The 25,505-nt window shown below is 42.1% G+C and overlaps 5 protein-coding genes across 6 annotated transcripts; 3 read left to right on the top strand and 2 right to left on the bottom strand.

Annotated features, from left to right (window-relative positions):
* Positions 1-92: 92 nt before the first annotated feature.
* Positions 93-2,365, top strand: gja9a (gap junction protein alpha 9a). Its single transcript, XM_037273647.1, has 2 exons — positions 93-695; positions 1,047-2,365. The coding sequence occupies exons 1-2, from the start codon at positions 550-552 to the stop codon at positions 1,867-1,869; spliced, it is 969 nt and encodes a 322-aa protein (XP_037129542.1). The 5' UTR covers positions 93-549; the 3' UTR covers positions 1,870-2,365.
* Positions 2,342-3,575, bottom strand: LOC119135781 (c-Myc-binding protein-like). 2 transcript variants are annotated; one of them, XM_037273657.1, is made up of 5 exons: positions 3,406-3,569; positions 3,065-3,137; positions 2,811-2,859; positions 2,606-2,735; positions 2,342-2,468 (listed from the first exon to the last, which is right to left on the bottom strand). In XM_037273657.1, the coding sequence occupies exons 1-5, from the start codon at positions 3,418-3,420 to the stop codon at positions 2,421-2,423; spliced, it is 315 nt and encodes a 104-aa protein (XP_037129552.1). In that variant the 5' UTR covers positions 3,421-3,569; the 3' UTR covers positions 2,342-2,420. The 2 variants fall into 2 exon arrangements, with proteins under 2 accessions (XP_037129552.1, XP_037129551.1); XM_037273656.1 differs by having other exon boundaries at positions 2,606-2,859; positions 3,406-3,575.
* A 762-nt stretch (positions 3,576-4,337) lies between these two features.
* Positions 4,338-8,178, top strand: rragca (Ras-related GTP binding Ca). Its single transcript, XM_037273646.1, has 7 exons — positions 4,338-4,779; positions 5,935-6,138; positions 6,217-6,416; positions 6,827-6,941; positions 7,017-7,159; positions 7,259-7,407; positions 7,558-8,178. The coding sequence occupies exons 1-7, from the start codon at positions 4,597-4,599 to the stop codon at positions 7,713-7,715; spliced, it is 1,152 nt and encodes a 383-aa protein (XP_037129541.1). The 5' UTR covers positions 4,338-4,596; the 3' UTR covers positions 7,716-8,178.
* A 3,987-nt stretch (positions 8,179-12,165) lies between these two features.
* tbc1d31 (TBC1 domain family, member 31) lies at positions 12,166-21,566 on the bottom strand. Its single transcript, XM_037274008.1, has 23 exons — positions 21,193-21,566; positions 19,854-19,991; positions 19,611-19,726; positions 19,242-19,420; positions 18,945-19,096; positions 18,165-18,324; positions 17,896-18,093; positions 17,654-17,821; positions 17,296-17,375; positions 17,077-17,223; positions 16,861-16,994; positions 16,653-16,786; positions 16,394-16,573; positions 16,059-16,291; positions 15,907-15,979; positions 15,745-15,824; positions 15,546-15,681; positions 15,211-15,303; positions 14,892-14,966; positions 13,378-13,545; positions 13,210-13,279; positions 12,811-12,945; positions 12,166-12,713 (listed from the first exon to the last, which is right to left on the bottom strand). Exons 1-23 carry the CDS (start codon positions 21,261-21,263, stop codon positions 12,574-12,576), a joined length of 3,060 nt encoding a protein of 1,019 aa, XP_037129903.1. The 5' UTR covers positions 21,264-21,566; the 3' UTR covers positions 12,166-12,573.
* Positions 21,567-21,980: 414 nt separating this feature from the next.
* derl1 (derlin 1) lies at positions 21,981-25,344 on the top strand. Its single transcript, XM_037273999.1, has 8 exons — positions 21,981-22,317; positions 23,053-23,164; positions 23,254-23,318; positions 23,482-23,508; positions 23,726-23,821; positions 23,919-23,971; positions 24,073-24,183; positions 24,709-25,344. The coding sequence occupies exons 1-8, from the start codon at positions 22,165-22,167 to the stop codon at positions 24,854-24,856; spliced, it is 765 nt and encodes a 254-aa protein (XP_037129894.1). The 5' UTR covers positions 21,981-22,164; the 3' UTR covers positions 24,857-25,344.
* The last annotated feature ends 161 nt before the right edge of the window (positions 25,345-25,505 follow it).

Genomic DNA, 25,505 nt, shown 5'->3' on the forward strand with positions numbered 1-25,505 from the left:
AGTTTAGTTTAGTTTTTTAGTTTAGTTTTAGTATTAACCACTTAGTAGCTAAAAGTAAATATAAAAGCAACTTGAAAAGCTTAATGTTGACTTATTAACGCTCATTCAGTGTTGTGATAGTAGCGTGTAAAAGAAGAAGTGGTCTTCGCAGGTTTTAGTGGCCTTTGAAACACCATTGATCCTATTAACATAACAATGCGCTATAGATTGAACCAGGCCTGTGTGGACAGTAATGTATTGACGAGGATGCCCGCAGTCTCACTTTTTCCTCCTATGACACATGCCCATTCAGTGTTAAGTCATGTTATTTACATGTGTTTGCTCAATAGGTGTGTGATCGTACATGGTCGCCAACTTGGCATGTACATGTACGTCTTAAGCAGACGCGCTTTGGTGTGATGATCAATATTTGATGTTTCCAAACAATCCCTCCCTGCAGAGATTGACGTCGATAAAGCCGTGACCTAAATGCACATTTCGCGGACTTCCTGTGGAATTGATGTTGTTGCCGCGCTTCCCTGAACAACAGCTTTGTACCGCATTAGCGCGATGAACGATGGGGATCGCTCAGAAGGCGAGGTGATCCCAACCCATTTGTTAGTTCACTTTTGTTTTGCTGCACTGTTTTTTTGCGGGGAAGACCGCATGACCCACGGAGATTTGAGTCACCATCGGCAATCTGTCCACGCCGGAAGGTAAACAACTTATTATTACAACATTACAAATGTGCGAAATTTGAGTTTTTTTTTTTGTTAAGTTGAAGCGAAATGGACCATGAATGTGGTTGCATTATTTTCTTGTACATGAAAACATGAATTGACTTAATTTGTTTACTCATTTTACCTTTCTAACATGTCTTAACTATAACTACTCTTAACTTCTAACTTTAACAACTATCAAAATAAGCTTACTGTATAAACTGTATATACTGTATAATCCTCAACATTGTTTTGAAATGATTATTTAAGCTTTTTGAATTTTACTTAATTTGTATGAATGTTTTGCCAGTTGCAGAATTCAGATTCTCCCATCTTGTACTTTTACAGTCACAATGGCAAGATGGACGACTGGAACGTTCTGGGTGGCATCTTGGAGGAGCTACACGCGCACTCCACAATGGTGGGAAAAATGTGGCTGACGCTGCTGCTCGTGTTTCGAATGTTGGTGCTGGGCGTGGCGGCCGAGGACGTCTGGACTGACGAGCAGGACCACTTTGCGTGCAACACGCAGCAGCCGGGCTGCCGCAACGCCTGCTACGACCTGGCCTTTCCCGTGTCACTCGTGCGTTTCTGGGTGCTGCAGGTAGTCTCCGTGGCGTCCCCCTCACTGGTCTACGCCAGTCATGCTCTCTACAGGCTTCGGGCTCTGAAAAAAGCGCGGCATCTTAGGAAGGTCTCGCTCAGGAGACGGCTGGAGGAAGCGGAGTCGGATGAATCCAAGCAGCGAATTGAGCTGGCGCTGAAGCGGCTCGAGCGTGGGAGGTGTAACAAGGCACCCCTCAGGGGGACGCTGCTGCGCACCTACGTGGCCCATGTGCTCACACGCTCCGCCGTAGAGGTGGGCTTCATGGCCGGGCAGTATCTCCTGTATGGCGTGCGGCTGTACCCGCTGTTCAAATGTCAGTGTTACCCTTGTCCAGACACCATCGACTGCTTTGTGTCCAAGCCTACGGAGAAGAGCATCTTCATGGTCTTTATGCAGTTCATGGCCGCGCTGTCCCTCATCCTCAACATCCTGGAGATCCTAAACCTGGCCTCCAAGGTCGTGAGGAGGGACATCATTCTTGTCACAGAGAGGCAGCAAGAAAGCACCTTGGCTATGGCGGAGCTCAGTTCCGCCAGGGCGGGGCAATTCGTGGATACTTCGTGACTTCAACCTGAAGTTGCAAGGTTAGTCCAGTAACCCTCAATAGTGTTCTAGAAATTTGTTTTATTCTTTTAAATAAGAAACTGTAAACCACTGGGTAGCATTTGCAAAATATTTTTAATCATTTAAATAAACTCAAACGTGACAAAACTCACCTGCTACTAATGTGTGCATTTAAATCAAACACAACAAAAATATACGGACTTACTGTGTCTAGACATCGTACAAGTATCGTACTGAAATGGCTTTCGTTTTGATGTTTCCTCTGCAGTGTTTTGATTGATTTCTACACAATTACAATCAGTTTAACGTGACAAGACTAAGTGAAGATGTGACGTTACAACCTCAATATACATCTGAGCAGCAATTATGAACATAAAAGCTGTAGGTATGGTTACGTGTCAGTAAATGTTTCTAAGCTGTCCTCTTCATAATGTGAATTTTAGATGACTTGTGTGGTGATAGAAAAAGGCACTTTTTTTTTTAAAGTGACACTAACTAAACAAAACATCAAAACTTAAAGCAGTCAAACATCCCTGGAGTTGAGCGGAAGTCTATTCCGCAACAGCAGGCTCTTCGGGCGGTGGCTCGTGGTGTTCAAGCTAGAGGAAGGGGACATTAGGTTAACTACTAGAAAATACAATGTAAAACTATGGAATGTATCACTCACTTTTTATTTTTTATTTTTGAAAGGAGTGGGAAAAAAAAACTGGAAGACCGGGCAAATGGTGACACTCACTCTGGCTTTGAGGTCGAGGTTCTCTTCCTCCAGACGGGCACACCTTTGCCTCAGGTCCACCACTTCCTGCTGCAGAGCCTCCGTGTCAGATTCTGTAAGGCCGGGTGTGCCAAGATGCTGCTTGACAAATCTGGACAGTTTGGGTTTAAGGCATCTAACTTTATTCTGAACAAGGATATTTAATTTATTTGAGCAATGAGGATACTCCAGAGCGTTGGTAGGCTTTTCTGGTTGCTCATACAGCGCTACTAAAACTGAAATAGAGACACAAACGTGTTAATTAAAATGTGGACAACATATGCACCATTCCTCATAGTGGCTGTTGATTTCCTTCATTATACATATTGGCCAGTAATGACTACTTGTACAGTTGTATTGAATCATGTTTTTTATTTTTCCAAAGCCATTAAAATAATGTACTGTCAATTAATTTTGTGTTATCAATTATAGTTATCTTACCACTGGTCAAACTGTCAACAACACCAGCTTTCTCCAAGTACCTCCGAAATTGCTCTCTCTTGTGGTCTGGAGCCTGCAGAAATAATTGAATGCATACATTTCAGCGAAAACGAAACAGACGCGCGTTCCCCCATAACTTTGGCGCTCTTGACAAAATTGAAATATCACATAAATTAACAAATGTTCGTGTCTTTTTGCGGTCAAACGAACGTAATGACATTTTTGCAACAAGTGCAGGTGCGCGACAAACTCTTAATTGCAAACATTAACCCGTACGATGCGAGCGTACTTATGAAAAATAAGTCCTTGACAACTGTTTGAATAAAACAAATTAAACTTACCTTATAATGCGACATGTTGACAAAAAGATTGTCGAACGCTATAAACACAAATACGGTGTCTTTGTTGTTTTGGTTTTGTCTCGCTTGGTAACGAAGCTCTTCGCCGCAGTTTAACGCTGGTTTGGAGTCAGCGACGACAACCTCCGACACACACCGGAAATAGAATTAAAAAAGAAAATATTATTTCAATTTCCTAATTTGATTTCTTTTTTTGTTTGTTTGTGGTGTATTTTTCTATATATTATTATGGTGACAAAAACATCTAAGTATAATCCTACCTATGTTTTTAAATTCTTGTAGTGTCGTGTTCAGGACGTCCCTGATGTTCGACTTGATTCTCACTTTGAAACGCTGTTGTGTCGTCACACTAATTTGCTTTATCATCAGTATAAATGACGGCGGCGTGCATTGTTTTAAGTCTTTATGATTATGTGGTTATAAAACGAACAATGTCAACACAATGCTTAACGTCTGGGACTGACGTTTTATGCTGGTCATAGAAACACCATATGTGCTGCCAAATGTTTTAAATTTGAGAATATTTTGTATTGCATTGTATTTTATATTGTGAATTTACTCAGCTTTTTCTTTGCTGGTAAAAAAAAAGTTATTATTTCCGATATTGTTGAGAGTCATGGAACGTCTCGCGTGTTGTCATCTGTCGATGCCACTCAACATTGCCTACTATTTTAGGGTCTGTTTTGTATCAGAACATAATTGTTCCATGTTATTAAATAATGATGAAATGATGAATATTCTTCAAGGTAAGAAAATGACAAGTGTGGAAGAATACTTTTGAGGTTTGCTTGCCAGGTCACGAAACAAGTCAGGTGACAGCGACGAGTACTTCTTGAAATGACAAGTACTCTGGACCAATCGCATTTCGAATCCGCGGTCGATCATCCAATCAGAATTAAGAAGGGCGGGATGAAATGCATTATTTTTTTCAAGAGCGAGGAAATCCGAAGGAAACGTGTTGGTCCGAGCAGTTTGTACGTCAGTCAAATGGAGCATTAACGGCACAGTAGTCGCACTTTTTTGCGGCTACACGAGGTGAATCCCGTGGGTAAAATCACGGGCGTGGTGGTCGACAAGTGAAGGTTGGCGCGTGGCCCGGGAGGAAGAGGCGGAGGGGGTGATATCAGTGGGATACCACCCGAGGGATAAGGCGACCGTCGCTTTTGGCCCAAAATGTCGATCCAATACGAGGTGGAGCAGCTTGCGGGTAGCTACGGGGTGGCCGACTCGTTCCCCAAAGACTTCGGCTACGGGGACGAAGAGGCGGACATCGAGGACAGCCCGGCGCCGTCCGACAGCAAGCCGAGAATCCTGCTCATGGGGCTGAGGAGAAGTGGCAAGTCATCCATACAGAAGGTGTGTTAGCCGACAGCTAGCTTCGTGATAACATGGAGCTACAAGTATCACATGCAGTAACTAAAGTACAAGTATTAGCAGCTAGCCACAAATGCTAAGCTAAATAATTGTCTCCTAGTCGAAAGTGAGCCTGTGAATTATTAACTAGTCTTCCAGAGACTCCTAATGCATCTCCCTGATTATGTGGACATAACGTCCTGTGACTTTTTAAATGGTATCCAACAGTGTCCCCGCGGGCCACAGCAAAACAACCACCTCCCCTTTCCTGTAAGCTAGTGCTTCAGGTAGTTTTGACAAAATACTAATTTGCTTTTCAAGTGTTGCCACCATGAGCGACATTAAAATACAGTACAGTAGTGTAGTAGGCACAAGGGTTCATCAGAAACAAGCTCGTTATTGTAAGCCATTCTAACACGCTGCATAGTTTGAACTTTAAAAGTGCTAAAATACACTATCATTAAAAAAATTCCCTAATAGTTTGAAAAAAAAAACCTTCAATGATAAAATGCAAATTTACTTGAAAGTTAAATGTAACTGGATATTATTAAAGCAGAGGTACCTGGCAATTTATTGTGGCAACAAATCTCCAAAAGAGCTGAGTCTTACTCTTTAGGCGATGTGCTAATTTCCCTTATCGCTTGTTTGATGCACATCTGCTATTTTGAAGAAAGGTTGTAGTTTAGTTAGGACAATGTTTTTAAATCCCACCCACTAAATAATTGGGCCACTGCCACTATTCCAGGAATTGTGTTTGAATTTTTTATTTTTTAATGGCCTTTATCTGTCGCATTCGTGACTTGACTGAAGTGTCTTTGAATAACAAATGAAAGTGGCTTGTTGAATTTTCATATTGGTGGTCAAATTTAGCACTCGTACAGTGGTGGGCACGCAATTTCTTTGCGCTAATCAGCTTTGAGTAGGTCCAGCAAACATGTGATGTGGCTTTTTGCTGCTTCACCGCCCCTGTGACTTGAAGAGCTCACGCAGCGCTGCCAACATTTTGTTTTGTTTTGTTCTTCTGGATGTGAGATGACAGTGCTGATTGTGGGGCTCACTTAATATTGTTTGCCCTGCACTCTTGCCTTAAGGTTTTGAAGTGAAGCTTTCAAATTCTGAGGCAGAAGGTAAAGAAAGGTCAACTGTTGTATTTTCCAGGTGGTATTCCACAAAATGTCGCCTAACGAGACATTGTTCCTGGAGAGCACCAATAAAATCTACAAGGACGACATCTCCAGCAGCTCCTTCGTCAACTTCCAGATCTGGGACTTCCCGGGCCAAGTGGACTTCTTCGACCCCACCTTTGACTACGAGATGATCTTCAGGGGAACCGGAGCCCTCATATTTGTCATCGACGCTCAGGTGAAGCACGAGGCATTGTGCTCATCAGGAACATCTCGGAGACCATGTCTGAAAGTGTAGGATTGCTCATATGCATAGGATGACTACGTGGAGGCCCTGGGGCGACTCCACCTGACCGTGTCGCGGGCGTACCGGGTCAACCCGGAGATCAACTTCGAGGTGTTCATCCACAAAGTGGACGGCCTCTCGGACGACCACAAGATCGAGACCCAGCGGGACATTCACCAGAGGGCCAATGACGACCTGGCCGACGCCAGCCTGGAGAAGCTTCATCTCAGGTACGCCGCCTTTATTACTAGACAAATAAAGAGGAATTATATCTCAAAAAGAAAACTAAACAGCTATACAATCTATACCCCAAAGGGGGGTTGTAGTGACATCTAGCTGCCACAAGATGGCAGCAAAGTAAACTAAATCAGAGAACCATAAAGCACCAATGCCTTGTATCATCAACTAGTTTGGAGTTGAATCATTCAACAGAAAGCAACCACCTTCACGTTATGAGTAGTATTAGCTAACATCCTAGCCCAAACATGCTAGCACAAACTGACACGATGTCACACAGTGTGCTGTAATTTGACACGTCTCTGTGACATACCACTTGTTCCTTCGAATGGAAAACAAGTCGATGCCAGGAGTGATCTTTTAGCGCCACGTATTAACAGTCAACCCCTTTTCCGTGGCTTAGCTTCTACTTGACGAGCATCTACGACCACTCCATCTTTGAGGCCTTCAGCAAGGTGGTGCAGAAGCTCATCCCGCAGCTGCCCACGCTGGAGAACCTGCTCAACATCTTCATTTCTGTGAGAACATGTTTGCTATGTCGCTTGCCCTTTGTCGCTGCTTCGCTGGAAATTCCCGTTTTCCTTGCCTTGCAGAATTCCGGGATCGAGAAGGCCTTCCTGTTCGACGTGGTGAGCAAGATCTACATCGCCACCGACAGCTCCCCCGTGGACATGCAGTCGTACGAGCTGTGCTGCGACATGATTGACGTGGTCATTGACGTTTCCTGCATCTACGGGTGAGCCAGATTTTTGCGTCAGGCCTTCAAAGCAATCCAATATTGATAGTCTTTTTTTTTTTTTTTTTTTTTTTCCCCCCCCCCCCGACGACGGTACAGTCTGAGAGAGGATGGCAGCGGCAGCGCTTACGACAAGGAGTCCATGGCCATCATCAAGCTCAACAACACCACTGTGCTCTACCTGAAGGAGGTCACCAAGTTCTTGGCGCTCGTATGCATCCTGAGGGAAGAAAGCTTCGAGCGCAAAGGTAAAAGACCTCCCGCGTTGAGTAATGAGACCAATGGCGGACCTCTGAGTGCTCTAAACTGCTCTCAATCGAACACAATTAAATGAACTCAATGTCCAAATGTTCCAATTTGAATCCAGTTTTCTGTCTCTTTCGCTTTTCTCTCGTCAGGCTTGATCGACTACAACTTCCACTGTTTCCGCAAGGCCATCCACGAAGTATTCGAGGTGGGCGTGTCGGCACAGCGCCCGCTCGGGACGCTGCCCATGGGCTCGCCGGCGCGCGGCAAGGCCATGGCGCTCAACGGCACGCCGCGCAACACCGTCTAATATGCTTGACGCCCGCAAAAGACGCTAAGGAGCAGCCCAAAAGCGGCCAAAGGAAGAGACGAAGGCTCACGCGGACAGGCGGGCCTAAAATGGCCACCCGCAGAGGACAAGGACTTCTTTCTTTGGCGTGTGAAGACGAACGACCCACGGGAGGGACCAATGGTCGCTGCGTCGGCAGGATTGCGATGCGGTCACTTGTTGAGGAAATAAAAAATTAAATACTGAAGGTAAGGCACGCAGGAAAGACGGCCTTGCCAAAGCAGCACGAGCACCTCGCACCTGAGTCGCACATGTCACTTCCTGTGACTGCACGCGTCCATAGAGCGCACTCGAAAGGGATTGATTGATTGATTGATTGTATGTATGCTTGCGTGTGTCTGTGTGTGAATGCACGTGTGAATGCGCGTTTGTGTGTCGGGTTGAGCCAATGACACTTCTCAATAAAGACATCAAATTCAATGCACGCAGTCGAGTATGATTGTCATTGGTAAACACAACCCAGAAAAATGTGCTCTGGTGCGCGATTACAGAATTGTGTACTCAACTATTCACTTTTTTTTTTTTATCATAAATATTTTTACTATGGGAGTAGCTAACCCTAATTTTTTTTAATGGAAAACACTGGTGATTTATCAGCATTTTCAAGAAATCCTGTGACGTTTACTTTCTGAATTTATTTTAAAACCACTACATGGCGCCATAGTACTGTTTGACGTCTTCCCTGCCTTAATAGTGTGTATCATTATGCTAAACAACCACGTTTGTAAATTTAGAAGCACACGTTTAATGCATTCCCTCTTATTCACTTAATTTCTTTAGAAAAACACAGCCTTGCTTTCATCCTCTCTCACTCAAACTGGTGCTAAATTATACGTCCGCATGCAGCCATGCCATGCCAGGGGGATAGAAAGTATGACATTGGTGGAGGGATGGAGACACTGATGAGGTGAGGATGATCACAATGGTGATGGTACACAATTCTATCACCAGGATTTGTTAGTTCAAAGGTCATCCTGTATTGGGAGGGGGGTTGAACTCTTTCCTCAAGAGATGTATCCTGACTGTCTTGGATGTTCCCCTTGTCTGACACGTAATATAATAATAATAAACTAAAGGAGAGATACAGTTTATCCTCTTGTTATTTGCTGAAATTTAAGTCTATTCACTTTTTGTGCTCAGAAACAAAAAAGTATCACTCTGTCGCCATCTAGCGGAATCCTGTCGTTAGGTTTCATTATTATTTCATTATATTTATGAACCAAATGATCTTGATAAACGCCCAATGTAAGTTTAATAGTTTTAAGTGCTAGTTCAACTATTTCTTTACGCACGTATGATGTGACGTCAGTTTGTGCTGATGAGATATTTAACCCAATATGCAAGCTGAAAGTTTTTCTCCAAGCTAACGGCTAACTTTATTTCACATTAGATTGCTGGTTTGAAATTTACTTTTATTATTATTATTATTTTAATAAACATTTATGTTAAAACTTGTCTGGTGTTTTATTCCTTGTTTTTATTTTTTTGGGCATGAAAACATAAAAACCTGACATTATATGAGAATATGTATATGTATTTTACGTTGTGTAGTATGTGTTGGTGTCCCCCAAAATAAAGAGCAAGTAGTCAAATACACATTCTTGACACGTACAAAAAAATGCATAGTTATTAGGTACACATGAAAATGGTGGTGTACCTAATGGAGTGTCCGAGTGACGTCACAGATCAACCAGCCAATCAGGAGGTGGGGGTGAGGGCGGGTGTGGCACTTTTCACTTTCACTTAAGCTTTGGCCATGATTTTTCCCTAATGAAGTGGCCTGTGATTAGGTACATCTGAAAATGGCGGTGTACCTAATGGAGTGTCCGAGTGATGTCAGAGATCAAACAGCCAATCAGAAAGTGGGGGTGAGGGCGGGTGTGGCACTTTTCACTTTCAGCTAAACTAGGGGTGTTGAACTCCAGTCCTCGGGGGGCCGCGTTCCAATATGTTTTCCAAGTTACCCTCGTTAAACACACCTGAGTGAAAAGATCAGTTCATTTTCACGTTCTGCAGGAGCCTAACTTTTGACACAGGTGCACTTAATGAGGGAATCTTGGAAAACATGTTGGAATGCAGCCCGAGGACTGGAGTTTGACACCTGTGACCTTTGACCATGATTTTTCCCTAATGAAGTGGCCTGTTATTAGGTGAACCTGAAAATCGCAGTGTACCTAATGGAGTGTCCGAGTGACGTCACAGATCAGAAAGTGGGGGTGAGGGCGGGTGTGGCACTTTTCACTTAAACCAGGGGTGTTGACCTCCAGTCCTCAAGGGGCCGCGTTCCAATATGTTTTCCAAGTTACCCTCGTTAAACACACCTGCGTGAAAAGATTTTGTTAATTTTCACGTTCTGCAGGAGCTAAAACTTTTCACGCAGGTGCACTTAACGAGGGAATCTTGGAAAACATGTTGGAACGTGGCCCCGAGGACTAGAGTTTGACACCTGTGAGCTTTGACCATGATATTTCCCTAATAAAGTGGCCTGTTATTAGGTACACTTGAAAATGGCGGTGTACCTAATGGAGTGTCTGTGTGATTCCCTCGTTAAGCGCACCTGCGTGAAAAGTTTTAGCTCCTGCAGAACGTGAAAGGAGCTAAAACTTTTCACGCAGGTGCGCTTAACGAGGGTCACTTGGAAAACATGTTGGAACGCGGCCCAGAGGACTAGAGCTTGACACCTGTGACCTTTGACCATGATATTTCCCTAATAAAGTGGCCTGTTATTAGGTACACTTGAAAATGGCGGTGTCCCTAATGGAGTGTCTGTGTGATTCCCTCGTTAAGCGCACCTGCGTGAAAAGTTTTAGCTCCTGCAGAACGTGAAAGGAGCTAAAACTTTTCACGCAGGTGCGCTTAACGAGGGTCACGAGGAAAACATGTTGGAACGCGGCCCAGAGGACTAGAGCTTGACACCTGTGACCTTTGACCATGATATTTCCCTAATAAAGTGGCCTGTTATTAGGTACACTTGAAAATGGCGGTGTACCTAATGGAGTGTCTGTGTGATTCCCTCGTTAAGCGCACCTGCGTGAAAAGTTTTAGCTCCTGCAGAACGTGAAAGGAGCTAAAACTTTTCACGCAGGTGCGCTTAACGAGGGTCACTTGGAAAACATGTTGGAACGCGGCCCAGAGGACTAGAGCTTGACACCTGTGACCTTTGACCATGATATTTCCCTAATAAAGTGGCCTGTTATTAGGTACACTTGAAAATGGCGGTGTACCTAATGGAGTGTCCGTGTGATTCCCTCGTTAAGCGCACCTGCGTGAAAAGTTTTAGCTCCTGCAGAACGTGAAAGGAGCTAAAACTTTTCACGCAGGTGCGCTTAACGAGGGTCACTTGGAAAACATGTTGGAACGCGGCCCAGAGGACTAGAGCTTGACACCTGTGACCTTTGACCATGATATTTCCCTAATAAAGTGGCCTGTTATTAGGTACACTTGAAAATGGCGGTGTACCTAATGGAGTATCCGTGTGATTCCCTCGTTAAGCGCACCTGCGTGAAAAGTTTTAGCTGCTGCAGAACGTGAAAGGAGCTAAAACTTTTCACGCAGGTGCGCTTAACGAGGGGCACTTGGAAAACATGTTGGAACGCGGCCCAGAGGACTAGAGCTTGACACCTGTGACCTTTGACCATGATATTTCCCTAATAAAGTGGCCTGTGATTAGGTACACCTGAAAATGGCAGTGTACCTAATAGAGTGTCCGAGTGACGTCACAGATCAAACAGCCAATCAGAAAGTGGGGGTGAGGGCGGGTGTGGCACTTTTCACTTTCACTTAAGCTTTGGCCATGATTTTTCCCTAATGAAGTGGCCTGTTATTAGGTACACCTGAAAATGGTGGGGTACCTAATGCAGTGTCCGAATGACGTCACAGATCAAACAGCCAATCAGGAGGTGGGGGTGAGGGCGGGTGTGGCACTTTTCACTTTCACTTAAGCTTTTTCCCTAATGAAGTGGCCTGAGGTACACCTCACGGACACTTCAATAAGGTACACTACACGAGGTAAAAAAAAAAGAAAAGAATAAATAAATATGAAAGTGTAGCGAACGATTCGATGAACGCTTCTTTTGAACAAATCTTTTGAGTGAACCGATTCAAAAGATTCAGTTCACTTAAAAGTTTCAGTTCTTTTAAGAACTGGAATGCACATCACTACGACGGTGTGCGTGCCTTATGTATGTGTGTGTGTCTGTATGTATGTATGTATGTATGTATGTATGCATGCATGCAAGCAGTCACGGTGGCCAAAACAAAACAGAGAAAATAAAAATGACAGTGAAGTTGACCTTTTTGACAACCTGTTAACAAAAGATACACAGCATGCTTTTGTACTAAAATGTAATAGTTTATTGCCTAAATGTAATGTGTGACCTCATATGAAGTGTCATCAATGAACAGACTTTTGATTTTTTAAAACTTTTTAATCCTGAAATGACATTAAAAAGCATCAGAATGTGTTTTCCATACCACCGCTCATGGCATTAGTTAGCAATATTGAACCCCATTGGCAATATTTGAAGAGATTTCCAAAACAGTAATTTGCAACAGGTTAAAGATCTTATCACAAGCTGCCTTTCTTATTGAAAGTGGCCATGTATTGAAAGTTTGTACAGTTAAAATGTGTGAAAGTAAAAATAGTGAAAATAAAACTATGTAAAACAGCCTTTAAAATGTCGAATCAACATGATACAATAAGCATGCATGATTTTTCAACATAAAAAGATAGCCATGGATGTTAAATAATGTCAACAAAGATAGGTTCCAGAGTGTCAATAAGAGTTAAGTAAGAGCTGGTGGTCAGTGGAGTAGTCAGTCAGTGTGTGTAGAGGGACTGTGAGGAGGCACCGTTGTCTTCTAGGGCTCTGGCCACAAGCTTTTCTCTCAGACATTTGATTTGCTTCATCAGTTGCCTCTCTTTGCTGTCCAAATGTGTCCGGCCTCTGTCCAGTGACACTGGCAGATAGCAGAGTGAGAACAATATGTTTTAGCCACGAAATGACCAATTTTAATGCTCTGTAAACGGGTCATGACGTTGCCCGTGTAGACTCACAGATGGTGGCGGTGCTTTCTGAGGGGGAGCAGCTGTTCAAGCACACCATGCCGTTGCTTCCAGCCTGCTTCGGTGTAGCTGGCTTAGTGGTGGCCGTCCTGACGTAAGGGGTGTTGGAACTCTGTCCTTGAGAACCTGGAAACACATGATTGAAAATATGCTAACATCCACCGATTGAGCTCCCATCTTCACTTTCTGTGGTTCATGTGAAATGATTTTCTTTTCTAGGGTTATTATCATTTTTGTTGAGGACTCTTTCACGAGTTTGTTTTTTAAAGTATGTAATTTGCTTGAACCGTATTTCAAAAGTAGTGCCTGATTTTCATTGGTTAATTTTTATGTATTATTAGTCATCTTCATAATCATAATGTAAGTATGATTGTGTACGAGTGAAGTTACTTGTGTACGCTGCAGGCCTGGATCGCTGTCGCTCCGCTAAGCGCCCTCTCTGACTCACCACTTCATCCCACTGGAAGCCACACACGGATAATGCCCATTTTTCAGTACTAAATCAATTAATTTGAATTGTTTCTGCGTTTTGTCCCTTCATTTCTTTGTTGTTCTCACCTCCTTTCCAGCAACATCACTCATGGTGCGCGTCAGCCGGTCACTTTCCGCTAATGTTCGCCTTTTCTTCTCCAGCTCCCCATTGTCGTGCTGTTGGCACTCGGCGTCCTGTTGCCAGTTGTGATCGGAGCCAGGTTTATGCGACTCTGCCGGGAAGTCTTCCAGCTCCTGTACATGCAAGTGAACGGACGCCACAAAAGATGCTCGACTCAAAAGTGGAGCTGGAATGTGGCTTTCACAGCATTGAAAACTACCAAGTTGCTCAAGTAGTATATGAAGCACTATATAAACAACAATAACAAAGGAAATGACATTAAAATTAAAATAATTTTGAACTGTAAATAACCTGAAACAAGTGATTAATGATTTAAAAGTTAATGTAAAGGTGAATCATTTGCTTAAATCATCACCAAGGGCGACGAGACTCAGTACAGGTTGGAGGTTGACCTTCTGACCGCGTGGTGCAGGGACAACAACCTCCTGCTGAACGTCAACAAGACCAAGGAAATTGTTGTTGAAGGGTCACACCCAACACCTGCCGCTGACCATCGACGGTGCTGTGGTGGAGAGAGTGAGCAGCGCCAGATTCCTGTGGGTGCACATCAGTGAGGACCTCTCCTGGTCCGCCAACACCGCATCACTGGCAAAGAAAGCTCAGCGCCACCTGTACTTCCTGCGGAAACTCAGGCGAGCAAGTGCTCCTCCGGCCGTCATGACTACATTCTACCGTGGCACCATTGAGAGCATCCTCTCCATGGTAGCTGCACTGAATACAACATGAAGGCCCTGCAGCGCATAGTGAACACGGCTGGTAAGATTATTGGTGCTCCACTCCCCTCCCTGAAGGACATTTACACCTCCCATCTCACCCGCAAGGCGACCACGATTGTGAGTAATGTGAGTCACCCCGCTCACTCTTTGTTCGATCTTCTGCCCTCTGGGAAGAGGTACAGGAGCCTGCGCTCCCGCACCACCAGACTCACCAACAGCTTCATACTCCAGGCTTTTAGGATCCTGAACTCTCTCCCCCCTTCTGCGTAGTGTCCTGTACTTTTGCGCTATATTCTGACTGTCTGCTGTATGCACACTTGCTCCATTTTTGCTCCTCTTATTTATTGTGTTATTTGTTTATTTATTATTTATTCATCACTCTTATTTATTCTTTGTTTGTGCCTTCTTGTTTTTATTTTTTGTGTTGTTTACTTGTATGTATATTGTGTACTATGTCTTGTCACCGTCGGATAATGGGAACGTAATTTCGATTTCTTTGTGTCTTGGCATGTGAAGAAATTGACAATAAAGCAGACTTTGACTTTGACTTAAAGCTCAATGAAAAAGTGCCATAAAATGTCCAAATCTAAATTTGTAATTTTTTAATATCTATTTTGCCTGATCAGCCCACAAATAAAATAAAAACTCTCTCCGGTTGTTAAGTCCTTATCTGGCTTATGACATCATTCACGCACCTTTTTTCTCCCTACCTTCCAGATACTATTGCATATTTCTGACCTTACCTTCTCTCCCTCTGTGCTTTTCATCCTCATGTCGGCAACCTGTCGTTCTATGCGAAGCTGCTCCTTGCACAGTTGCTGACAAAAAGAAGAGGATGATGACATGGCTGTCAGTGGCATTGGATTCAAAACTACGTATTTCCTTTGAATACTGAGGATGGATGACAACGTGCTAAGTAAATATCGAGCAAATCCGAACAGAGATGGAGGAGATAAATGGGGAGACTACGCTAGTCCTCTCTAGCATTGTTCACAATGGCAAGAGGGGAGCAGGAAAAGAGAGCAGAGAAGGTGAACGAGAAGGAAAGAAGAAAGGTGTCACCTGTTGAAGCTGCTTCCGCTCCACCTCCAACTCCATCTGCCTGAGATCCAGAGCCTGGAATGCTGCAGATGTTTCCTCCTCATGGAGCGCCATCTGCAGCCAAACAGTTACAATAAGTCCTTAGTAGCAAAAGTTGATTTTTTAGTCATTTGACCTCTTAAATGAGACAAAGTGCCTCATTTAAGGGGCTTGTGAACCACGCCCATGTTTGGACTTTCTGAACAGAGCAATCCGCTTGTCGCTCGCCAGTGGTGAGTGCCAATGTATGGTTCAAACAAAAGTAGAACAACTACCTTTTTAAACCTCGTCCCAGCATAATGCATAATCCTTCTTACTTTTCTTAGGATCTCCTCGTCCAATCTGTGTAATTGTGAGAGTTGGAGGTCCTGCTGGTGTTTGAAAAGACGATTTCTATTTGCATCGAGAAGCTGTAACTCCTTCGCCTTCAGGTCTCTCTTCATGGCTGCCAAACTGTGACAGGACCAGGACAGTTTAATACCAATTTTTCTAACTACTAAATCCAAATATACTTACTTTTTCCTTTGCTGTACGAGTTTCTCTTCCGCTTGTGCCAGGATAATTTTGCGCTGCTCTTCAGCCTTTTGCAGCAACTCCTGTGAAGTCAAAGGAGTTGAGTCCGAAACGTTTTAAAAAGTGCATTTTTTTCCCTAACACCATTCCTCTCAAAAGCTCTACCTGTTGCACATAATAGGTATCCTCTTCAGCTTGGCGCCGTACCAAATCTGTACGCTGCAACATTATCTCCTGCCTAATGAGACCAAGTGTGCACACTTTTACATTTTTTTTCTTCATCTTCTAAAAATGATTTTTCTAAAGTGCAATGTCACCTCTCCTGGAGGTATTCCAGCTCTTGCTGCCGCATTTTTTCCCTCTCCCGGTTCTGATATTCCACTATGAACTCCGGGTAGTGGTTAAACACAGGGTAAGAGTCTTTCGTCAGCGGCGTGAACCCCAAGAGCATCCTCCTCGGATGAACTTCAGCCGGCGTGTTATTCATCAGCCGGTAGGTGTCTTTGATCATGGCTTCCGTGTCCAAGTTGTTCCGATGGTGGAAGAAATACTGATATATGTGTGTGTGGGGGGCGGGGACACAACATTTTTCATTTAGTTGATTTAATTTACTTTGTACATATATACACATATAGAGAAAGCGAGTGCTTACCTCAAAGTCCCGTTTCTGCGAGCAGAGCAAGAGGGGCTCCCGACAGGACATCAGGTAGGCCACGCAGGCCATCAGCAGGAAGGACGGGTGATTGGAAAAGACGTTGTCGAAGAGTCGCAGCCATTCGTCACGAGTCAAAACCTCTGAAAATAACGTCTCCAAGAGGGGCCACACGTAGAGCTACCACAAATACACACGGTTCATTTAGAAATAGCACACGTGCGCCTTTCTGACAAAGTGTGTCATCACGTGGGAATACCTGAGAGGTGATCCCACAGTCCACCAGGTGTTGCAGAAGCTCCTTGTCATGATGCGCCAGAAGGTTCTCTACCATGTTGAGGATGTTTAAAGGAGGGTTGGGGAAGTATTCAAACCAGTGTTGACACCAGTTCACTGCGACACAGCACAACCTAATCAGCTAAAATCTTGGATAGCGTGTGACAAATGCCGTGGTGGTCAAGATGTACCTAAGACAGTGGCCACCACTTCAAAACACAGCAAAGCGTTGTTCTGGAACAACTTGACAAATGGAAAGGCTAATAGCGGGAGATACTCTGCCTCTCCAAAGATGGAAGACCAATGAGACAGTGCAGATAAAACCCTGTGTGAGGATTCAGACAAAATATTGCCGTGAGAACCGTGTGCATGTTTAAATTGAGCATTTCAAGTCGAAGGATGCACACCTCTGCAGCCCTCTCTGAAGTTTTTGACTTTTGATGGGATACTTGTCATGGAGGCTGAGATAAGCTGCGTGGACGCCTTTTTCAGTCAAACTGTTATATGCTGTGTAGTTCTCAGGAAGGCACAACAAGGACCGCCACACAAACATCCTAAAAGGTTGCAAAATATTCTAGATCACAAAAAGATGCTCAAACTCCAAACTGAGGAGAGAATGACAGTACCGGTATTTAGCAGGATATTCCCCAAATGCTTTCAGAAGACCCACCAGTCGCGTCTTGTTCAGACCACCGTAGAGTTGGTTCTAGTCAAATATAAAGACAAACCATTTATTACATCAAAATCTCACATGGATAAAAATTGAGACACCAGATCCATTATAACCAGAGAAGAAAATCAGTTCCCAATTTACAGCTACAACAAGAATGAGGTTGTAGATTCGTCAACAATTTCATCCAGTCAGGCCATGTTTATGACTTATATTTTTCAAAACTTGGGAAAGAAAAACTACGAACTCTCAGGACAGTTTAGTGTTTTTTTGTGTAGCAAGTGAAAAATATTGTTCTTGTCTATATTTCTTACCTCTTTATCTTCTACTGCAGACCCAGCAGCAAGAGCACGGATCTTCCGCTGTTTCGACCCAGCTGTGTGATTGGCTGGTTTTTGTATCGTATCAGATTTGACCTTTAGATTTGATGGTGCCTGGCTTGCTGCACTATCAGAGACTACCGCAAGCAGCGGAAGAAGATGCTGTGGAGGAGAGTAGGTTATAAGCTGCAATCGCTGATTTTAAGCCAAATATTTATTTATCAGATGCGGGTTACGTTTAAATCCTCCATGAGACTCTGAGTACTATAGATGCTGATGCTGCCGTCATCAAAGATGGCCACCACATGACGGCCAGTAGGGCTGATGGTCACTGCGTTGATGCCATTATTGTGGGACCCGATGTGGAAGAGCAGCTTGGAGGTGTGAATGTTAATAAAACGCATAATTCCATCTTGCCCCAACACACCCAATGTCTGTGAAGAAATCAAATATCTGAATACTATAATATAAGCGGTATTGGTGGGAAAAACCACAGCAAGTGTACCTGACTGGATTCTCCATCCAAGCTGTCGGGAAGAAACTCCAGCTGTCTGACAAACCGAACTTGAGTGGGCATCTGGATCACCTTGACCAGCTTCTTGCTGTCCAAACACCACAGGTGCAGAAGGTTGGACCGGCCCCCAGCTACCAGGCTCTTACCGTCCCTGTTAACAACAGACATTTGAATCATATATGGGATATAGACAATGACACAATACATCTTTATTCAAACATATGCGTGGAACTAATACTTCATTATTTTGCTGAAATAATAGCATCACATTTTTGGTGTATCACTCTTATCAGTTTAGAATCCTTAATAACTTATAATAAATAATGCCCACTCTTCCTTACAATGGTAAACTGCTAAAAAAAAATACTACAGTATGTAGTATTTTTTTTTTGCAGTTTATTTATAGTTTAGTTTATTATTTAGTTTAGTTTAGCAACTTTTTATTTTTATTTCCTTTTTAAAAATATCAGGAAAAAAAAGCTAATACAAAAATGAAATGTAACGTGGACTCCTCGTGGACGCAGACACATCATAATAATAACAATTATTATTGTTATAACTTATTATTATTACTTTTGTGCAAAATATTATTATAATTATAATATAATTTTTTTTTTTTTACTTTCCCCCCCCTGATTATTCAATCTCGTCTTTCTCTTTCTTCTCCTTCTAGTGGACCACTATCCTGTTCAGACTTTGATGAAGATTTAGGAAACATGCCAGAGTAGCACGCAGGCATTGGCCAGTGTGCCTAGGAAGTAGGTGACTCACTGCGTTACAGCAAAGGTCTTGTAGGTGTGCCGAGCTCCGTGGTCTGGCACGGGAAGCTGGTATTTACACACCAGGGTTTTGCTCTCCCAGGCAAAGATGGAGTTGTCACTGAAACAGCTGAGGATGGTGTTGCTGAGAGGGAGGAAGAAAACCTGAAACGAGGACCACCATTGTATTACCTATGAAAGTCAAACTTTGCAATTAAACCATCATCGAGTCACATTTGGTAACTTTAACAAGTGTTACAAATGGACACATGTGCACCCCACAATTAGACACATGAATCATGTTATTTACCTTCTGAATGCCAATTGACTGATGGACATTGAGCTTCCTCTTCCTCTGGAAGGTGTCCAGGTCCCATAGCTGAGCAGTGTCTGAGGAAGTGGTGATGGCATACCGGCCAGAACTATGGATGGAGATGGACGTAACGGCCCCTTCATGACCCCGCATACAGCTGACCATCTCTTTTGTGTCTGTGCAATCAAAAACCACATACAATCAAGTGCAAACAAAGTATTTATCTTATTTCTGGTTTGTACTTTGCAGGGTGCTTTAGATAACAAAAATATCAATGCTGGATTTTGTGTGAAAGACAAAAACTAGCATTTAAAATACAATTAGACTCAAAGATGGTGATGCTGTATGTGTAAGTGTTTCTCTTACCTTGGTCAAAACACTTGATGGTATTATCAACAAGAGCCACCAGGAACTCTCTGCTCTGATTGGAGCCTAATGCCAGAGCAGTGCAGGCCTGTCCCGTCTTCTGCACGAGACGAAATCTGTCCAAACATAAGAAGGACAAACTGAGAGAAACATATGTATCTGATATGTCAGCATCATAAAAATCAGTTTCATGGAATTGGGGTGGAGGGGACGGGGTTCTCGTGGGAACAAATAATGACTCACCTGTATTTACTTATGTCAATGGAATAGATGTTACCATGGTGATCACCAGCCAGGAAGGATTCTCCTGTGGTGTTAAAGGCTGCGTGGAGGAAACGCACCTTAACTTGCTGAGCAGTACGTACGACCTTCAACAAAACACTGTGGGAATAAAAACAACACACTAAGAAAGAAAACAGCAAAGAGAGAGAGATAAAAAAAAAAAGAGAAATCATGGCTACTCAATCATGGCAACTACAATAACAAGCTTCAAAACCTGACATGCTGTTCTCTGCCATTTTGGACGCAGATTATTTGGAATTCAAGAGAAATTATGTCATTAAATATTTACACAGGCAGACAAAATTATTTTTTTAATTTTTTTGTGTTGTTTACTTGTATGTATATTGTGTACTATGTCTTGTCACCGTGGGATAGTGGGAACGTTATTTCGATTTCTTTGTGTGTCTTGGCATGTGAAGAAATTGACAATAAAGCCGACTTTGACTTTGAAAAAATTGTCAGTACCCTTCTGTGAATTCAAGAAAAACTCAAAAAATAATGGTCACAAAAATAACTTGAATCTGACAAAAGTAATAATAATAATAGTAATAATAATAATAATAATAATTAACCACTGAAAATCAGACATTGCCTTTGAATTATGGTTCAACAGATTGAAAACAAACAAAAACAAACCCACTCATGAAACTGTCCCGAACAAAAATGATGTCACTCTTAATATTGCACAACCATTTGAAACAATCACCATAATCAAACAAATTTTGTAACTTTCTATGATACTTCTGAACCTCTCAGCAAGTATTTTGGCCCACTTTTCATGAGCTAATTTCTCCAGTTGTCTCATGTTTCAGCTCCTTCCAAAGATGTTCAATTGAATTTGGATCAGCACATTTTTCTGCAGAATATATTAAAGCCCGTACGCCATTGAGCCCGAAGGGTTTGCACACATAGCAAGTGTTGGGATTTTGTCAGGGTTCATAAAAAGTTGCAAATAGTTGCAAACTGTTTTTCTTGTCACAAAGAAATTGTAAACATGTGCGAAATCTCGTTTTGACAAGAAAAACTAAATATTTGGTGAACGTCTTTGCGAGCGTTTGCGGCTTTGAACGAACCCTGATGAAAAATCAACATTCAGGATGTGCGCAAACCCTTGCTTCCCTTCGCTGCTTAGTGAGAAACAGGCTTAATATTCATGATACTTCATTGCACCCTGCACAGATTCAAAACACGTGATCCATGCATCATCCATCATCTTGATATGATATACCATTTGACGTGTGTACACTTTAGAAAACTATGACAATGGCCATGTAAACAGTTCAGCTCAGCTAATAATTACCCTTTTCCAGAAGCTGGTTTTCGATAATTGAGCTTCCCTTCTTCTTTGTTTCCGATGTCGGTCACATCCATTTTAAAAGATTTATGAATGAAGCTCCATTTGGAGCAATATGACAAAACTGAAACGCCAACCACTGGTTGATTTAATCTCTTACTCGCTGGGCGGGCAGTCTGGAATGTTTGAAAAGAAAACCGACGCTTTTTCGTACAAACAAACAAGTACCAAACAGTATCAGTAAAACCTCTGACATTAGGCCATATTTAAAAAAGGTATTCTCCCACGTTATAAATCGTAAATGAACTAACTTCCTCCAATTTACGTTTTTGCAATGAAATAATTTGTGTCGCCCGGAGTCTACGTCACACGTAAACAGAGAGGTGCATTATGGGAGAAATCTTTTTATAGGACCACCCTTTTCGTCATTGTCATTGCAGACATGATAAATATGTTATTAAATATTATTTTGGGGAAAATATTATTTGTACGTGGGGATGGCACATGTTTTTTTGTTTCTTACAAATCCAAGTTGGACGCATGAAAATAAAATTAGCATAAAAAACACCCGGCTTTTGGTAATGGCTGTGCCTTCAAAATAAAATAATTTATTATATTAAAATATATTTTTAATATATTATATAATTAATATATATTCAGAATGATATGAGCCAGGTCATATTATATATTCAAATAAGGATATTTGGTCTTAGTTTTACATAAATCGTGTCTACCCTTTGTTCAATTGGATTTTTTCTACAAACTAAATATTTTGAAAATCCTAACCGGAGGAGGATGACGTCGTTACAGTTGTAACTAACAAGCATAGCTAGCCGGTTGTGATTAGCCACGTCATGTAAACTTTTGAAGTGATATTGATGAAAGGCTTATGGGCGCTGGCGTTATCAGGATAATTCACTTAACTTCTAATCGGACTTTGAACTTTATGGTTAGTTTGTTGAAATAATTATATGGAAGATGTCAGACATCGGGGACTGGTTCAAAAGCATCCCCTTCATCACCAGGAGCTGGTTTGCTGCCTCGATTGCTGTTCCCCTCATCGGGAAACTCGGATTGATTGATCCCATGAACCTTGCACTGAGGCCTGGGTTGTTCCTAAGGAGATTTCACGTGAGTGTTTCTTGGGTTTTCCTCGAGAGATCCAAGGTTATGTTGGAATGTTTGTGTTTACGAAAGTGTCAGTGCGTTAGCAGGTGGCTAGCTTGGCTCACCCAATAGGCCTAGCCGAAAAACTTCCGGGTAAAGTGGATAAAAAAATAAAAATAGAAACAGACAGAATTTGAACAATTGAGTTATTTCTACAGATCCGTACACTTTCAAATAAAATAACAAAACGTAGTGTGTCAAAATGGGCTTTTTGTGTTGTCCTGAAAATCGGATTCACATCACAGGCTACTTTGCATTTCATTGTTCTAGTTACTCGACATTTCTGGCGTTGATAGATGAACAAAGACACATTTCAGTGCTACGTGAAATGTGTAACTACTTTTAGACCACTCTCGTCAAAATGGTCAATTTACTGCGGCACTCCTGCTGATGTCACATACCAGTGCCATTGCTAGCTGTACCTCCCCAGTAGATGCAATCAGATGTTTTTATTGTGTTGTTTCTTTTCACTTGACATGCACCAAGTTCTTATTATGCAGGGTTGCATTGCAATAATGCAACCTTTGTGGCTAATTCCAGAATTTATTATTAACTTTCTTACAGTGTGGCAAACATTGGCGTTTTTGCAGTAGCACTTACCCAGGGAATACTATCTTGGAGATTGTGTCCTCTCAAAGCAGTTTGTTTGTATTATGTTTTTGGATTGTGTTTCAATTAGATTCATTGCTCTATTTTTAGCTGTGGAGACCAGTGACTGCCACCCTGTATTTCCCAGTGTCCCCCAATACTGGCTTCCTGTATCTAGTCAACCTTTATTTTCTCTACAATTACTCAACTCGGTTAGAGACAGGTGAGATCACTCACTCACTCACTCACTCACTCACTCACTCACTGTGTTTTCTTTATGTATTGTATTTTTTTTTTTTTTTTTTTTTTTAGGAGCGTTTGATGGGCGACCGGCTGACTATGTTTTCATGCTCCTCTTCAACTGGATCTGCATTGTTGTATCCTTTCCTATACTGTCATTTTTTCACATGCAGACAAAGTAGCACCAAACCTCAACATAGTCATTCTGGTGTAATTAGTCTTTTTTATTATTTTTATTTGCAAATCTCCAGCTGTGACCAAAGTGACCTCTGTGGTGGTTGTCCTTGACTTTTGTTCTAGATAACTGGGCTGCTCATGGACATGCAGGTAAGTGGTTGTTAAAAAGCCTCATTATTAAACGTGGATTTGTATGTATGTCGGAAGGCAGCGTGTCACTACCCTGCACTAGTCTTACAAAGTAGTTAAGTCATAGTACTTCGGTCATGAAGTAAATATTTGTAGAATGTTATGATGCTCAGTGTTAGCAGAAAATAATGTTAATGATGTTTACCTGCATACTTACAGTGTGTTGTTTTTCTTTTAGCTGCTGATGATCCCATTGATCATGTCTGTGCTGTACATTTGGGCTCAGTTCAATAAAGACACGATTGTGTCTTTCTGGTTTGGAACAAGATTCAAGGTAACATCTTGTTTCACCACTCAAATTGCATCAATGTATTTATTCATGAACAGCCTTGTTTAACGTGTCCAGGATATTCATAATATGTTCTATTTAGGCACATTATCTGCCTTGGGTCATTTTGATCTTCAACTTTATCATCGGAGGCTCGTAAGTAACCTCTTCCCTTTGTCACGGCATCTTTTTTTTCATTAGCACTATATTTTGACAACAGACATCGATCGACATGCTTCTCTGCTGTTTTTGGGCAGGTTTGTGAATGAACTCATTGGGAACCTGGTGGGTCACCTCTACTTCTTTCTCATGTTCAAATATCCCATGGACCTAGGAGGACGCACCTTCCTTTCTACGCCACAGTTCTTGTAAGTTCTATTATTTGCAGAACACAGATTTAAAGAAATATTTTTTTCTCCTTCACTTCTTTAAACAAAATGTAAAAGAAACGTGTCAACATGTTTTAGATAGATTAGCAGTGGAGTATTCATGAGTAAAATAGGTTAAAATAATAATAGGTTAGTTGCACAATCTAGTGAGCTCAACTACAAGAGCTGTGCACAACCACACGGTGCATTCAGAGTGCTTTCACAATGTAGGACATTACAAAGACAGTGCTGTTTCACATTAATTGATTTTCTTCAATTTTTGTGAAAAGCCAAAATCAAAATCACAGTTGAATTTTGATTAATTAGCCAGCCCTAAACAGAGGTATTAAATTATAAAAATGTTCATTATTTTGTATTGATGTGCAGTAGGTGCAACAGAGGTTAAAAAAATAGATTTGGGTCTCAGTATGCTATACAGTTCTGCACAACTGCAATGACAATTTACATGAGAAATGAATTCCCATTGTCTTTGTAAACTAAACATTTTTTGTAATTGTCATACAGGTATCAGCTCCTTCCTAATCGGAGAGGAGGAGTGTCAGGCTTTGGAGCCCCTCCCACTAGGAGAGCAGCACCTCAGGAGCAGGCAGGAGGTGGGGGCGGCGGTGGCGGGCGCCACAACTGGGGTCAAGGCTTTCGTTTGGGGGATTAACAAAAGATGACAAGAGCAACCTATTGCCTACTTTGAGCAACTACACTTGGATTAAAAAAAATGTTACTTCACTTTCTTCTATTTGAGGAATTCCAAATTAGTTAATTTAAGTCTTAAGTGAAAAGTAAAGGTGGCAAGTATTTTAACTCCAAAAGTAAAATAAGACTGCTGTTTTGTGACTTTCAATGTTTTCTTTAAAAAAAAAAAAATCATTATTCAACCCTTTTTCTTACAGTTTGGTTTACTGCCTTATTTCACCCTTTGACAGCAGACTGACAGCTCGAGAAATGCCATAGCTGACTTAGGTTCTTCATGAGTTTCTCCACCCTTTCAGATAGCATATCACAAGACTGTTGGAATTGTCAACATGAATGCTTCTGTGTAGGGCACACATGGCCAACTGGAAGTAATGTCTTGGTTGTCTGCTACAGACTTCCTAGTGCCACAAGTGATTATTGTTTTTGTAAATACAACAGTTACCAAAAAGATGACTGAGTCTGAGTGTGTTTATTTATCTATTTATACTTACTATACTTTTATTTTTTATGTCACTTTATTTTGTTTTTTTTTATTTTCACAAGGCCACAAATTACTTGGCAATCTCTGGCGACATTACACACTATTGGGGAGGACTTCTCAAAACCGTATT

The sequence above is a fragment of the Syngnathus acus genome, chromosome 16, assembly GCF_901709675.1.
Source record: "Syngnathus acus chromosome 16, fSynAcu1.2, whole genome shotgun sequence".
NCBI classification, from domain to species: domain Eukaryota; kingdom Metazoa; phylum Chordata; class Actinopteri; order Syngnathiformes; family Syngnathidae; genus Syngnathus; species Syngnathus acus.

What these genes read in the sequence shown, in the direction of transcription:
- gja9a (XM_037273647.1), top strand. Translation starts at nt 550, where the DNA reads ATGAACGATGGGGATCGCTCAGAAGGCGAGGTGATCCCAACCCATTTG. An exon ending in CAATCTGTCCACGCCGGAAG is followed by an intron (nt 696 to 1,046) that starts GTAAACAACTTA and finishes GTACTTTTACAG; the next exon opens with TCACAATGGCAAGATGGACG.
- LOC119135781 (XM_037273656.1), bottom strand. An exon ending in TGTTGACAGTTTGACCAGTG is followed by an intron (nt 2,860 to 3,064) that starts GTAAGATAACTA and finishes TCTCTATTTCAG; the next exon opens with TTTTAGTAGCGCTGTATGAG. An exon ending in ACCTCGACCTCAAAGCCAGA is followed by an intron (nt 2,469 to 2,605) that starts GTGAGTGTCACC and finishes CCCTTCCTCTAG; the next exon opens with CTTGAACACCACGAGCCACC.
- rragca (XM_037273646.1), top strand. Translation starts at nt 4,597, where the DNA reads ATGTCGATCCAATACGAGGTGGAGCAGCTTGCGGGTAGCTACGGGGTG. An exon ending in TGCTCAACATCTTCATTTCT is followed by an intron (nt 6,942 to 7,016) that starts GTGAGAACATGT and finishes CTTGCCTTGCAG; the next exon opens with AATTCCGGGATCGAGAAGGC. An exon ending in AGAAAGCTTCGAGCGCAAAG is followed by an intron (nt 7,408 to 7,557) that starts GTAAAAGACCTC and finishes TTCTCTCGTCAG; the next exon opens with GCTTGATCGACTACAACTTC.
- tbc1d31 (XM_037274008.1), bottom strand. Translation starts at nt 21,263, where the DNA reads ATGGATGTGACCGACATCGGAAACAAAGAAGAAGGGAAGCTCAATTAT. An exon ending in ACTGTGGGATCACCTCTCAG is followed by an intron (nt 16,574 to 16,652) that starts GTATTCCCACGT and finishes TATTTGTGGTAG; the next exon opens with CTCTACGTGTGGCCCCTCTT. An exon ending in CTGGAATACCTCCAGGAGAG is followed by an intron (nt 15,980 to 16,058) that starts GTGACATTGCAC and finishes TGGTCTCATTAG; the next exon opens with GCAGGAGATAATGTTGCAGC.
- derl1 (XM_037273999.1), top strand. Translation starts at nt 22,165, where the DNA reads ATGTCAGACATCGGGGACTGGTTCAAAAGCATCCCCTTCATCACCAGG. An exon ending in CTCAACTCGGTTAGAGACAG is followed by an intron (nt 23,165 to 23,253) that starts GTGAGATCACTC and finishes TTTTTTTTTTAG; the next exon opens with GAGCGTTTGATGGGCGACCG. An exon ending in GGCTGCTCATGGACATGCAG is followed by an intron (nt 23,509 to 23,725) that starts GTAAGTGGTTGT and finishes TTTTTCTTTTAG; the next exon opens with CTGCTGATGATCCCATTGAT.